Source organism: Mustela erminea, chromosome X, assembly GCF_009829155.1.
Source record: "Mustela erminea isolate mMusErm1 chromosome X, mMusErm1.Pri, whole genome shotgun sequence".
NCBI classification, from domain to species: Eukaryota; Metazoa; Chordata; class Mammalia; order Carnivora; family Mustelidae; genus Mustela; species Mustela erminea.
The window spans coordinates 65566409-65580358 of record NC_045635.1 but is presented as its reverse complement, the minus strand read 5'-3'; the positions used below and the strand labels follow the sequence as shown (position 1 = coordinate 65580358).

Here is a 13950-nt window from a genome sequence, read left to right as displayed (position 1 = left end):
ATGGGGTTTGGGGTTTTGCTTTGTTTTGTTTTTAATCACTTCCTGGCACAATTTTAACAACTTACAAGATGCACTGTTCCTGGAAGATTTATTTTAAAAGTCTTAACATTTTTAAGTGGTCATATCATCCAAATATTTTAAAAATTAATTAATATACATTTTAAGAATGTTTTATTGCTTTGCAACATTTTAATTGTTTTGTCTTGTGTGTGTGTGTGAGGAATGTAGATGAGGGAATATATTTTTGTTCCTTCTGACATGGCACAAATGTAGCATCTTTCAAGCTATATTGTGCTCAGAATCTCTATTTACATGCCTTAATATACTTAAATCTACATTTTATCCAATAAAGGGTAAAAAACATTTTACAGATTATTTTATTTCTTTAATTGCTTAAGCAAGTTATAAAAATGTTTTATCTTCTTTTGTGCATTTGTAAATATTGATTTTAATTGCTCCTGAGCTAGGCACCAGTTTAGCAGCTTCCTAACTGCATTTTGATCCAAAGCATCATATGAAAGTCACAGTATTTTTTAAGTTTTACAAATGTCCAAAAAAAATAAGTTCTAAATTTTTGCGTTTTGTTTTGTAAGGAGTTGTTTTATGGGTTTTCACTGAATTTGGTCCTGATTTGGGAAGAAATTTAGCAGATTTCTACCTGTACTGTACTTCAAATTTTCACACAAATTGTACAATATTTTTAGTTTTACAGAACTTTAAAAATAAATAAAATGTAAATGCAACTGTTAGGAATTATTATTTTTTTATAGTTTTTTTCTGAGTTTTATTGTATTGGTTTGGGCTGGTTTATGTATTTTTTTCAATATGCTCCTGACCTGGTCACAATTTCAGCAACAATCTGGCTACATTGTGTTCCAAAACTCAATATAAAAAAAAAAAAACTTAATATGAAAGAAAAAGTGATTTAAAGTTACAGATCTCTACTCTCAACACTCAAATAATATTAAGAAAGTTTTGGGAAAGATTTTTCCATGTGTTTTATTGTTTTATTTTTTGTTAATATGTTGTTGTTGTTTTCAATGTGCTCCTGACCTGGGCACAATTGCATCAGTATTCTGGCTGCATTGTCCTCCAAAATTTTGTATGAAGAATATTTTATAGAATCAGTCTCTCAAAAGAAAGATAATTGGAAATTCAAGAAAAAATGTTGGTGTTGCTAGGTTTTTAATGAATACCTGTTGTTTTATTTGATTTTCTATTTTGTAATTATTTTGGGCACACATTTAGCAGCTTTCTGGATTTGAAGCTTCATATTAAAATCTTAATGTAGTATAAAAAAATGAAGATTAAAAAAAACTGACTCTGCTGGGAACTACAAATGTGTAAATCCTGTTAATTTGTTTCTTTGCATCCATATTCAGGCAAACACAATTTATGTTTCTACTTTCAAAATATATATAATAAATTTCACCAGCTTTTTAAAATTTAATACATTTCTTATTAATAATGTTAGGCTAAAATATATTCTTGTGCTAAAATGTACTCTATGACAATACAAAAAAGGAAAAAAAAAACTAACATGTATCAGTAGTAACACAAAGACTTTTTTTAAATAATCCCTGAATTTGTTCCATATTTATAGGCCCAACCTAATTATCAAATATTGTCAGAGTAGAAATACCTTTATTAAAATTTTTAAAATCATCTCCATATCACTAAAGTCAAGGTCACTGGCTGGCTACTTATATAATGTGGTGCAATGAAATTACAACCCAGCATAAGTTTGTCAATCTCTTTTGGTTGTTGTAATTAGACCTGACCTATAATTATTGAACAAAACAGCATATGCACAATAAACATTCAAATAAATGTATCTGACTGTATTCAGTACATTAATCTATTTTCAGTATCATTAGCTCCAAACTGTCTTGTTCATAGCAGAGGAAAAACCATATCTACACCTAAAGACAGTTCTCATTACTTAAAAGGTGGATTCTAACATCAATTCACCACCATTATGTGTTGTTTGATCACTAACCTCTTCTTGAATAGCTGGACGGGAAGGCTTTGTGGTCAGAGGTGCTTCAGTCTTAAACAGGGACTCCATCTTGATATGGGTATTGATGTAGAAGGACTTCTGAAAAGACTCAAGGGTGAAGTAATAGATGAAAGGATCAAAGCAACAGTTCAAAGTTGCAAGGCACAAGGTGATTGGGTACATAATCTTTGCAAATCTTTCCAACAAACAATTGGTAATGGCTTGGGATCGCACCAGGGCATACAGGAAGAGGACAGAGTTATAGGGTACAAAGCATACCACAAAGACTGCCATATGCACTGTGATCATCTTCAGCACTTTTTTCTTATTGGTCCCAATTTGAGACAGTGTAGCAGGCTTGCGGAGGGTTCTTAGCACCACGGAAGAGCAAGAGACATTCAATATCAGAGGAATGATGAAACCAACAACTTCAATAAATATGGTGATCTTGGACAGATAAGTCTTCCAGACACGGTTGGAGAAGCCCTCAAAGCAGGTGGTGGTTGCATTGTTGACATTAGTGGTGGAGAACAAAGAGGCTGAAATACCACCACTGAGGACTAGGATCCAGACTCCAGCACACACAATGGCAGAATTCCTCCTTGTCCTAATGGTACGAGATCGGAAGGGATAGACAATGGCCAGGAAACGATCCACACTAATACAGGTGAGAAATAGCATGCTCCCATAGATGTTGGTGAGGAATGCAGTCCCAGAGATCTTGCAAAGGGTGTCACCAAAAGGCCAATGACGGTTGAAATTGTAAAAAATTTTGAAAGGTAGAGTGCAGACAAAGAGCAAATCAGAAAGGGCCAGATTGGTGATGAAAATAGCAGTCTCATTTCTCATTTTCATGCGGAAGCAGAAGACAAACAGAGAGGCACTGTTGGTTATCAGACCCAGGATGAATACAACACTGTAGACAGCGCCGTTCAGATTATACTTGAAGGAATCATCAACAATGCAAGTATTATTGGCAGTAGCATTGCCTAACCTGAGTCTGAAGCTTGAATTTAAATCTTGAAATTGAAAGTCAATGAATCTTCTGTCACCCATGGATTTGCTTTTGTTTTTGTTTTTGTTTTTCAGAAGGCCTGCTGGCTGCAGGGTTCACCACTTTGAGACTAGAGACTGGTAAGAAATATTTTCCTCCTATAGGAGAGAAGATAGAATGAATAACCAAGTCTGCCTTCCATTCATTTCTGTGGAGTAAAAGATATCTTGTCTACAAGACTAGAAACAATATGCACGTTCAGCTTGTTTTGACAAGGACATTTTGAGCACAAACCATATGTCAAAAGTTACTATACGAGTATGTTGCAAGACTGGGAGAGATCATACTTAATATAATAAAGGCAATACTATATGCAGCATTGCAATGAACAGGAATAAGATATTGGTTGCTTGAGAGCCTAAACAGGGATGGAGGATGGGGATGGGGAAACAGACCACTGATAGTTAAAACAGCACTAATAGTTTGAAATGTGTGAAAAATTTTTTAACTTTCAAAAATGTGTTTTGATTCCCTTAAGAACACCATAAGATAGGCAAGAAAAGAATTTATCACCATATTACAGAAGAAAAAAACTGAAGCTTGTGTAACTTAAAATTACAACATCAGAATTAGAAGAATGTATAAATGGTAATGTCAGAACAAGAACTCAGATTTTTTATCCCTAACCAAAGGATTGTTACACTAATCTAAATTATATTGTCTCCCTTCCAATACTAGTAAACTTCACTGTCTGAGTATTAGTTCTATTTTACAAGACTACAGGTCAATATGGCACCTCCAGGACATGCTCTTAAAGAAGTTATGATTAAACTTCTGAAGTAAATTATTGATTCACTTTTCTTCTAAAACATGAGTTCAAAAAGCAAAGATCGCTCAGTCAATTAAAGCTTCTGGTGAAAAGATTTTTTCACCATATTACATAGCCTTTTGAGGGTGATAATTCACATAAAAATCTCAGAATTTCCCTCTTGCAGATTGTAGTTCCTTCTTGCTAAATGCTTAGCCTAGTATGTTTTCATCTCCCCTTCCCACAGCCCAATCCATTACTTTCATGCTTTCAGCTCCTAAATTGGTCCTAATCAATAAAACCTTTTCTGGTTAACTACAAGTGAAATGTAAAAGTAGATTTCACTTAAAGGACCAACCCCCTACCCCACTATACACTTCTGATCAGATGAGTTGGTTACCTGCCCATTCCTTGCCACTGTTTATACATGTGGCAGTCATTAACTTGATCATCCTGTTGGGTATCTAGACCAACATTGTTCTAGTTTGCATATAGAAATCTTTTTAACTTTCTGGGGCACCTGGGTGGCTCAGTGGGTTAAAGCCTTTGCCTTCTGCTCGGGTCATGATCCCAGGGTCCTGGAATCAAGCCTCACATCCGGCTCTCTGCTCAGCAGGGAGCCTGCTTCCTCCTCTCTCTCTGCCTGCCTCTCTGCCTACTTGTGATCTCTGTCTGTCAAATAAATAAATAAAATCTTAAAAAAAAAAGAAATCTGTTTAACATTCTATGTTAAGAGCTGCCGTAGGAACTGTCTTTCGAATTCTCTATAATACACTAGGGACAAGTAACTGCTAAATGAGTTCTTTTCAATGAGGAGGATATGGAGTAAAAGTGGTCTTTGCTCCCTGATATAACCAATAATGGATTTTCACATGATTATATTTTAAAATGTGAAAGGCATTTTTCTGAAGTGATTCCACCTTACATTACTCTTTCCTTCCAACTCCCAGCAAACAGGTCGAAGGGCCACTCTATGTAACAAAGAAGGGAGTGGAGTGAGGAATCTGCCTGAGATATAGAGGCCTAAAGTTATTTCAACCAGTGTTTGGATTGAGAAAAAAAAAAAAATCACTCGCTGCAGTGCCTAGAGAGAGAAATGGTCTGGGAGAGACTTATGGGATGTATATCAAAGAGTTGTCATTTTTAATAGCTAAAGTTCTCAAGTTAAGACTGGAAACTTCCTATAACTTGATTCTCAGTCAAAAATCTTTATGGAGTGCCTCTCATATTCTTTCTTGACCATTTCATCCCATAGGCCCCACTTAGTGTTTGCCATAATCAACCTTGATATGTAAAAGCAAAGTACAATGGGAACCTTAACCAAATAAGGTCCAAAAGAGGGGGAAAAACAGACAGGGAGAAATAAAAATAGGTAAGAAGAGCAAACGAGGAGATGGGAAAGAACATAGCAATGAAATTAAAACCGAAGAACTGAGAGAATGAGGAGAAGAAAAGGTGAAAGAAAGAGGACCTTGATCGGGAGAGGTCAGTGCTGCTATCTAATTTGTATTTAGGGCCTTGGGAGGTTTTCTGGTTCACAGTTCCTCAAATCTCATCCTCTCTACTACTTTGCTTCATCTCATTCCTTCCAGTGTTCTCAGAAAGAATAGTACGCGATCACTATGTTTAAGGTCACTGAAACTGATCTGCAAAAACAGGAAGAATCTGAAAAATCTCAGTTAATGTGGTTTCTATTCCTCTTTGGGAACTGTAGTCCCAAGTTTCTACAAATTCTTTCACCAAGGGGATGGCAGATGGAAAAAGAGAATGGCAAACGTCTCAACTGCTTAAAGCACTTTATCTAGTATTTTTAACATCTACCACTCACTACCCATTAGTCTGGATGCCATTTTTTTAAATTGTTAAAAGAAATCAAGAGAGTAAAAAATATTCCTCTAACATAATTACATAATCTAAAGAAATTAAGGGACTGAAAAATCCCTAATATTAAAGCAAATCTTCATTCACTATAACCTGCTTGCACCTGCCTTTTACAATAAGTACTGCCAATAAGATTATTTGCAAAATGCTTTCATGACAGATGTCTTTTTGCCTGTACCCAGAACCCCTCAACTCTGCCTACTGATGACCTTTTTACACAGCATACTTCTAGCTTACTGGCTTTTATTTTGTACTTCCCAAGTTGGTGTGCTTCAAATAGATGAAATTTTTCTCCCTAGTTTTCCATTCAGTTTTATGTCTCCCAGAACATATACACTACACCAACAACAGGCAGTCTCGCACTTCTGCTTTGCTGCTTTGAGTAACCAAATCCTGTGGGAGAGCAAGGACCACAGACAAGAAAGCATTACAGTCTCAGTCCTAAAGACAGGGCATGGGAAAACAGCCACTAAGGCCCTATTCATAGCTCTCCTTTGCTTGAACACATAGCACCTTTGCTGTCTAGCAGTGAGGGCGTGGTGCTGGGACTTAACACAGCATTGGAAGCAAGGAGTTCTATTTCTGACCCAGACACTAGTTCACTCTGTAACTTGACTATACTGTTTCTCTTTCCTGTATAAACATTACCTCTGAGCCTCCCAGCTGAGGCTAAGAAGATTCAAAGGGCTTGTGAGTAGCTTTTTGAGCTTGCCAGTATTCAGTCCTACCTAATCACAAGGAAACTTTATAGAAGATTTTTTTCCTTCTTTTTCCTGACACAACTAGACACTTACGTCTCTGTCTTTCTTAGTAAGCTGAATTTACCAAGCAACACATCTTACTCCTGGCACCATGTATACCTTATACCTCAGAAAGCCCCCCCTGAATTTCAAACTTTACACAATTCTCTCATAATAGGACAATCCAGAGGGTGCCCTCATAAGGACCATCTCCCACTGAGCTCTGGTTAAAAAATCAGAGAGGCATTTGACTCTCAAGATGATTCTAAAGGAAAATCAATGATATTTAAAAAAAAACAAGGTCTCTTCTGACTTCCTTTTTTTTTTTTTTTTAAAGATTTTATTTATTTATTTGACAGACAGAGATCACAAGTAGGCAGAGAGAGAGGAAGGGAAGCAGGCTCCCTGCTGAGCAGAGAGCCCAATGCAGGACTCGATCCCAGGACCCTGAGATCATGACCTGAGCCAAAGGCAGCAGCTTAACCCACTGAGCCACCCAGGCACCCCTGACTTCCTTTCTTTTGACTAAAAGAAACTTTTTTAACCACTAGATTTTTCATAAATGGCTAATATACTGCGCACTGAATGAAGGCAAGGGGGCCAACATGAGCTTCAGATGAGATGAAGAAGAAAAAACACAGGCTGATTCAGTTAATCACATATTCCACTGTAGGTAGCATGGGACTATTGTCTTGTAAAGACCTTTGCATCCAATCATTCCAATATTTAATCACCTAGGGGGTTCAGAGAACTGGGTGGATATATTTTAACTGACAATGGGCAAGAGGTAGATCACCTGGAGGTTGACCAAAAGGAAATCTGACCCTTAATAAATTTTCAACTTTAACTTACACATACAGACCCAATTTGAACAGTGCATGGTAGTGTTCACACTTTTTAAAAATTTCTAATAATGATGAAATATACCAAGTTTAGGGTCTTTGGGGCTCCTAGAGGAGGTGGAGTTAGTTTTTTGGTCCTGTAAAGATGAATACCTAAATCACTTCACTAAATGCTAAACTTTCAAACACTAAATGCTATTTTCAAAGGATAACATTGAAATCAAAGTTCTAACTCCTGGCATATTCCCAGTAGCCTAGAAAGGTTGGCTTGCTTTTTTTTCCCCCTATAGAAGACAGTCCAGAGTTTAGGAAGACAAGGCCTTAAAGGTAAAGTATGCTCAAATTGTCTTGCCTTGCTCCATTTTTATTGAGCTTGGGTCAGGTCAGAGTGCTTCTGATCCCCAGAGGACTTCCTTTTTCTACTCTGGTTGAAGCTTAGGAACATTGACAATAGTTTTCAGAGGAAGCCAAAACCTATTGTGTCCTTGCCTATAAATATCTAGCAGTGAAGCAAACTAAAAAATACAAAAATATTGCAAAAAAATACAGATCAGACCATTCTGCTGGAGTAATAGGGAATATGTCCAGACTGTTGCTTCTCATGAGAGTGGATGCTAACAGATAAGACTAAGTCACAGGCATGGCTCACCATCATACACATGGTTCTAATTGATGTTCCTAAGCACTGGTTGATGTTTCATAATAGTTTTGAAAATACAACTTAGTCTTATGGCATTAATAACATGGAGGAAACCATAGGTAAATATTTTACTCCAGAACTAAGCTGTGAAATTGATCTCTTTCATGTTTCATGTCAAGTAAGCCAAGCTGTGCATCAAATCTTCAGATTGATAAGCTTCATTTATTTCAATGCAAGAAATATCCTTTTAAAAATCACATATTTATATTGACTTCGATTTGCAATGAGATTATTATGGTTGTTCTGCCTCTTCACTTTATTTGAGAAGAGCAAGAAATTGACACAGGCCCTAATTGGAGCAGATCCTAACCTCAGTAATTAACTTGATTTTTTTTCATTACAATAATCCAGTCTCCCACTAACCCTCCACTTGATGACACAGTCTAATCTTTAAAAAATAATACTGTTTAGTGCTCAACCTGATGCGGCCAAAGACTGGATCAACCCTACCAAAATAGAACTTTCCCTAATAGATACAGAGTAAGATAATTGCAGAGAAACTGCTCAACTTAATATTATGAAGTTGTTTAGAATCTTGAGATTCAATATCATCTCAGCAGAAGCCCCAGACCACTTGGAAAACATTTTGGGTGTTCCTAAAAGAGTTCATTTCCAACTTTTGTGAGGTTCATACATACCAACTGGGAATTTGGCTTTATTAGACATATTTAAACAGGCAAATTAGTTATCAATTTGCACATCAATTCATCTGACATACTTGGATACTGATTTTGATAATATGAGTAAAAAATATGTCTCCCATCTCTAAGGGTATATACCAATGTCACAGAGGACTTAAATCAAAGGATCTATATACATCTATACCAAAATTATCTGAATTACAATAAAAATTCAAAATGCTTCCATTCATTCTGGAGTTTTGGATCTTATCATATACAATAAATTGGAAGTATTGGTTACAAAAAAGGAAGCTGGAGAATGAAATTAAGAATTTTGGAGAAAGTTATTACCAAAAGAGTAGTACTCACCGTATCAGTTCAAACCAAATTTTAACACCAATTTTATCCAAGACTTGGGTAATAAATGAACTTTCTGGAGATATTATTGTTAGGGATTTCCTCCAATGAATTCTATGAAACAGAATTAGTCACAATAGTGTGCATGGAGAGACCTTTCGAATAACACATATACCAAAATTATAAGGTAAGGAAATTTATTATGTGATATAAATCAGAGTAAATTAAAGCAAACATTTTAAAATGGTGCCTAAATAAAATGGTACCTAAATAAAATGGTTCCTAAATCCAAAATATTAAATTAAATTAAATTAAATATAAAATAAAATAAAATAAAATAAAATAAAGATAAATATATATAATTTATATATTTTCTAATATATAATAAAATATAATATATTTTTATAATTTCTATATAATTATATATTTTAGAAATAAATATATTAAAAAATAAAAGTTAAATTAAAAATTAAAATAAAATAAAAAATTAAAATATATAAAATATTATTATTGCAGATAACATTTTATTTTTCAAATTTGTCACTGATGAGCCGTAATTTATTGTTCTATTGACAAGAATAAAGTTCATGCATCTGTATTATCTATATTCATTAAAGACAACTAGTGACAAAAGGCATAAAAATATTTGATCCACTTCCATAAGGCAACACATTACATTAAAAATAATTGAACAAAGGAGATTTATATTTTTTGGTCTGAAATTCTATTTGTTCTTTATTTTTCTTATCTTTTTCTCTGGCAAAAACTGTTATTATTGGACAGGGGCCTTGATAGGGGAGGAGGAAAGAAGAGTAGGACAACAGGTGGAGACTACACTGTCTTGGCTCTAACCTGCACGCCCACCCCAGCTGGATTTCTTTCTTCCCTGAACCACAATGATATGAGCAAGTCTTCTAATGGCTGGGTAATAGCACACTGACAATCACTGTTGCTTCTACTAGAATGTCCCAGGCCTACCATGTTCTGTAATATCTTCAAATCTCAGCTCTGCCCAAAGTACTGGCAAAGAACTAGAAATACTCAGCAATGGAATTCTTACAAATAGCACCAGCGTTTGAACACTGCTCATTTACTGCCTGTAAAGAAGAATCATCTGCTAGTGCCAAACTTACACCATAGTCATATCTTATCCTATTCTGAACGAAAGTGGCCTAAACAAAGCAGACTGGTAAATAAAACTCCAACTCTCCTCAAATAAGGTTTCTCTAATAGAAGAGACCCAAAACAATAAAATGAAGTCATTAGACAATCTAAAATATATTTGAAATAATCTTACTATTAAGGAGAATTGATTTTCACACTCCTCCAGAAAGCAGTATTTTTTAAATAAAATGAGTATAATTTTACTGGTTTATCTTAAGGGAAGACAAAAGCATTAACATTCTTTTCTTTCATGGCTTTCACAATTGATAAAGATTATCAATAAGAAAACTATTTTTTTTAACTACAGGCAAACTAGGAAGTTCAAATACCCAGAGGTTTTCATATTTGCTATTAATTCAATACGGCCATACCTAGCCCCATCGCTAAGTAACTGTGTGAGAGCAAGTCACTATCCCTGTCTGGACCTAGTTTTTCTCCTTCCACCTTCAGCTTTGATTAACAGCAGCCTTTAACTGATGTTAAGGAAGTGGCCTTACTGGCTATTCTCTCCTATCAGTTGTTTCCATCTGCTGCAATTTATTTCTGCAAAAAATAAAAATAATCCCTCACAGTCTGAGATAAAGGAAATCAATATTTATTAGACTCAAGGAAACTACTGCTAGATTTCTTTTATTTTTAAAGTTTAATTGACATATCACATTGTATTAGCTTCAGGTCTACAACATGATGATTCGATATCTGTATACATTGCAAAAGGATCACCACAATAAATCTAACTAACATGTGTTACCATAAATAGTTTAGATTTATTTTAGTATTAGAAACAAATATTACTATTTAGTGCCAGGAGCTAAGAATCAGAGATCAAGATGTCCTTACATCCTAGTCTTCCTAATGCCCTTTTTCCTCATCCCCATATCAGGAGGCATATTGGCTCTAATTGTGTAGGTTTTAATCCTCAACCTTTCCACCTGTTCTCCAGTTACCTTTCTTCTCAAAATATAAGGTTCCCAAAGTACTTCGGGACATAACTATATAGAGTCAATAGACCACTTAACTTACGCATTGTTCTAACAACCAATTACTTACCTACTAAAAGTGAGGCTGGATTTCCAGTGGTAGGTGATCTCCTACGAAGCTCTCAATTTTCAGTACTAAAATTCACAAATATATTCTAAGGTTTTTTCCCTTCCCCCTTAAGAACGCCAAGATCAGACTATACATGATAAACACACACAGTAAAATAAATAAATAAATAAATAAATAAAAAGACAACTGCACAGTTAGACTCTGAATACACCACAGCAAGGGCAACAATTCTCACTACATTTTCTCTCAAAGGAAACTGAGTAAGTGAAGATTTAGCTAAGCTTGGCCTGAGTGTTCTTATAAGGTATCTTCCCATTCTTCTCTTTAACTCACAGAGAGTACGAATTCTGAAAGGCTAGTCTGATTGTTCCAGTAGGACATTCATTCACATCTCTGATTGGCAGGAAATGCTTTAGAGTGTAGATGCCATCAAGTGGATCAGCTGAACTCATCCCTTTTAGCAAGAGTGCAACTTTTCATGCATGACATGGCAAAAGGATTTACAATATATGTTAATGAGATATTTTGAAACTTTGTTCTGAAAAATAAACATGTTTCAAAGCCACTGGATAATCTGGAGTTTAGGCTATTATTGTCTTCATGTTACTTACATAAAAAGAAAAATAGTGTAATTTGGTAAAATAGCAAAGTGAATAATCCCACCAAGCTCTAAGTGTTCTAATTTTTTGATTCATCTGGTCTTTTCCATACTTAAATAATGATGAATTATACTGCTATATTTCCTAAAGCAAAATTAACTAAGACACGGTATTTATCAATTCAAGGAGAGCTTGTCAGTAAAAGTCTTTAAAATATCCAACATATACAAAAAGAATTTTAAATGACTCATTATTGCATTTGTAATGAAAACAGTGATTAATTTCACGTATACTATCAAATTCAACTTATGCCAGAGTGAGTTTTTCATTTAAACATGTTTCTTCTTTTATGGTCACTTTCATGAATTATTCAGTATAGCAAATGTCACATTTTCCATAAATCAATTAAGCATCAAAGGCATACCGCAATACAGTTTTACTAGAAGAAATCTCATCATAATAGAAACCACATTAATTCACAATCAATTGTAAAACAAAGAAATATAAAGCTAGCCAAAAGAATTTCTAAATTACTGATTTTAAATGCGCTCTTTAGGTCAACTGTGTTTACGTGAAACAACGGCCTAAAAATCCGGTATCTCTCCCACTGAAGCAGTATTATTGCCAAAACAATATAAATCACTGCTTTTTTTAAAAAACCATTCAACACAAAGATCCCTGTTCAGCACTTCAGAGTTGAAGTCTAACTTCTATCCCCAAACACTCAAAGCATCAGTGATTCTGCCGAAGTTTGTTATGCCATCTCCCCCAACCCTCAAACGCCCAAAGCAAATCTTTCTCAAAGAGACTTACCCCAAGAAAGAGTGTGCAAGATGAAAGAATGTGCTCATGGCTGTAGACAATTAGCTAAGAAAGATGTAAATGGGCAACTTGCACTTGAGAAGTGCATATTTTAATCCACTATTTTTTACAGGGAAAGGTTAGCCCAGCCCAAAGTAACAAACTCTGTCTGGGCTGCTGAAGCTCTTATAACAAACCGCTCATTCTGAAAATGTGAGCTTATTTACATTTATCTCTTTCCTTTGTTACGGAAAGGCTCTCTTGAATGCGGTAGCCAGCATGCCTTTAACAAACAGGACACAAGAAAAGGCCCAAAGTCCGGGCTGGAGCCAGGGCTGGGGGAACTCTTGGGGGTCTCAATAGGAAATGCTTTTCATTGGATAAGGAGACATTATTAGGAGCCGAGATCCCGCCCAGTCCCCTGTGCTCCATCGTTTCCTTAGTCACCAATCACTGGACTGAAGAAATTTTTCCTTAAAGAGCATTGCCCAGGAAAAGCAGTTTTCACAGTCAAGAATTAGCAGCTTAAGTGCCACTTAACAATATAAAAAGTGCCTTTCCTTACTGATTAATCCACAGAGAAAGCCTGTGTGCCTGTTTCTGCAGCAGGACTGCTATCTCTCTAGGATTCTAATGGGTAGGAGGAAACTGGGAAGACTGTTTTAATTATGAGCAGCCCCTTTTTGCTCCAAATTGTTTAAAATAACTACAACAATACTGATCATAATAAGTAAGGGGGCAGGGAAAGGCAAAAGTGAATGAGATCATTAATGTATTCCTGTCATACTATGCAAAATTAAACCTCCCACAAACACACACACAAAAACAATTCTATACTCACTTACTTAAGCCAGCCAAGTGCCCTCAGTTGGTAATGTGCTGGGGTCCCAGAGCTCTAATACTCTCCTTCCATGGACTTAGGAGTGTTCTGTGGCAAAAGGTGGGTCTACATTTCTCTTAAATAACTGCCTGGAGGGTAATCTAATTACCATAAAATTTTCAGAGGTTTTCCTAAAACCAAAATAAATAGTACACATGCAATCTGCTTATAATGGAGAGTTATCTTCAACTGTATACCTCCTCCTTGCTCTTGGCAAGTTCTTTCCCTGTAGATTCACTGCCTTGGTCACCCACCTTGCTTTTTTTCTTATTTTTTGCCTCCTTCTTTTCTTCTCTCTGGTCTGAATTTGTTGCAGAAATTCAGTCATCCATATGTAACTTCACTGCTAGCCCTTCCCCTCCACCTGGGGCCCCCTTCCTATCCTCTACCTCCACCCACTGCCAACATTACCACCAACAGCAACCCCTCCCCCCCTCTCAGGAATGAAACTCTTGGGTTCAGGGATAAGGTGTTTTCTATCTCTGTCAGAGCCTTGGCCCTGAAGATTTTAGTAA

The 13950-nt window shown here is 35.7% G+C and overlaps 1 protein-coding gene across 1 annotated transcript; it reads right to left on the bottom strand.

Moving 5' to 3' along the window:
* Positions 1-1499: 1499 nt before the first annotated feature.
* On the bottom strand, positions 1500-12853 carry LPAR4 (lysophosphatidic acid receptor 4). The gene is made up of 2 exons (XM_032330879.1): positions 12568-12853; positions 1500-3151 (listed from the first exon to the last, which is right to left on the bottom strand). Exon 2 carries the CDS (start codon positions 3053-3055, stop codon positions 1943-1945), a length of 1113 nt encoding a protein of 370 aa, XP_032186770.1. The 5' UTR covers positions 3056-3151; positions 12568-12853; the 3' UTR covers positions 1500-1942.
* Between the last annotated feature and the right edge of the window lie 1097 nt (positions 12854-13950).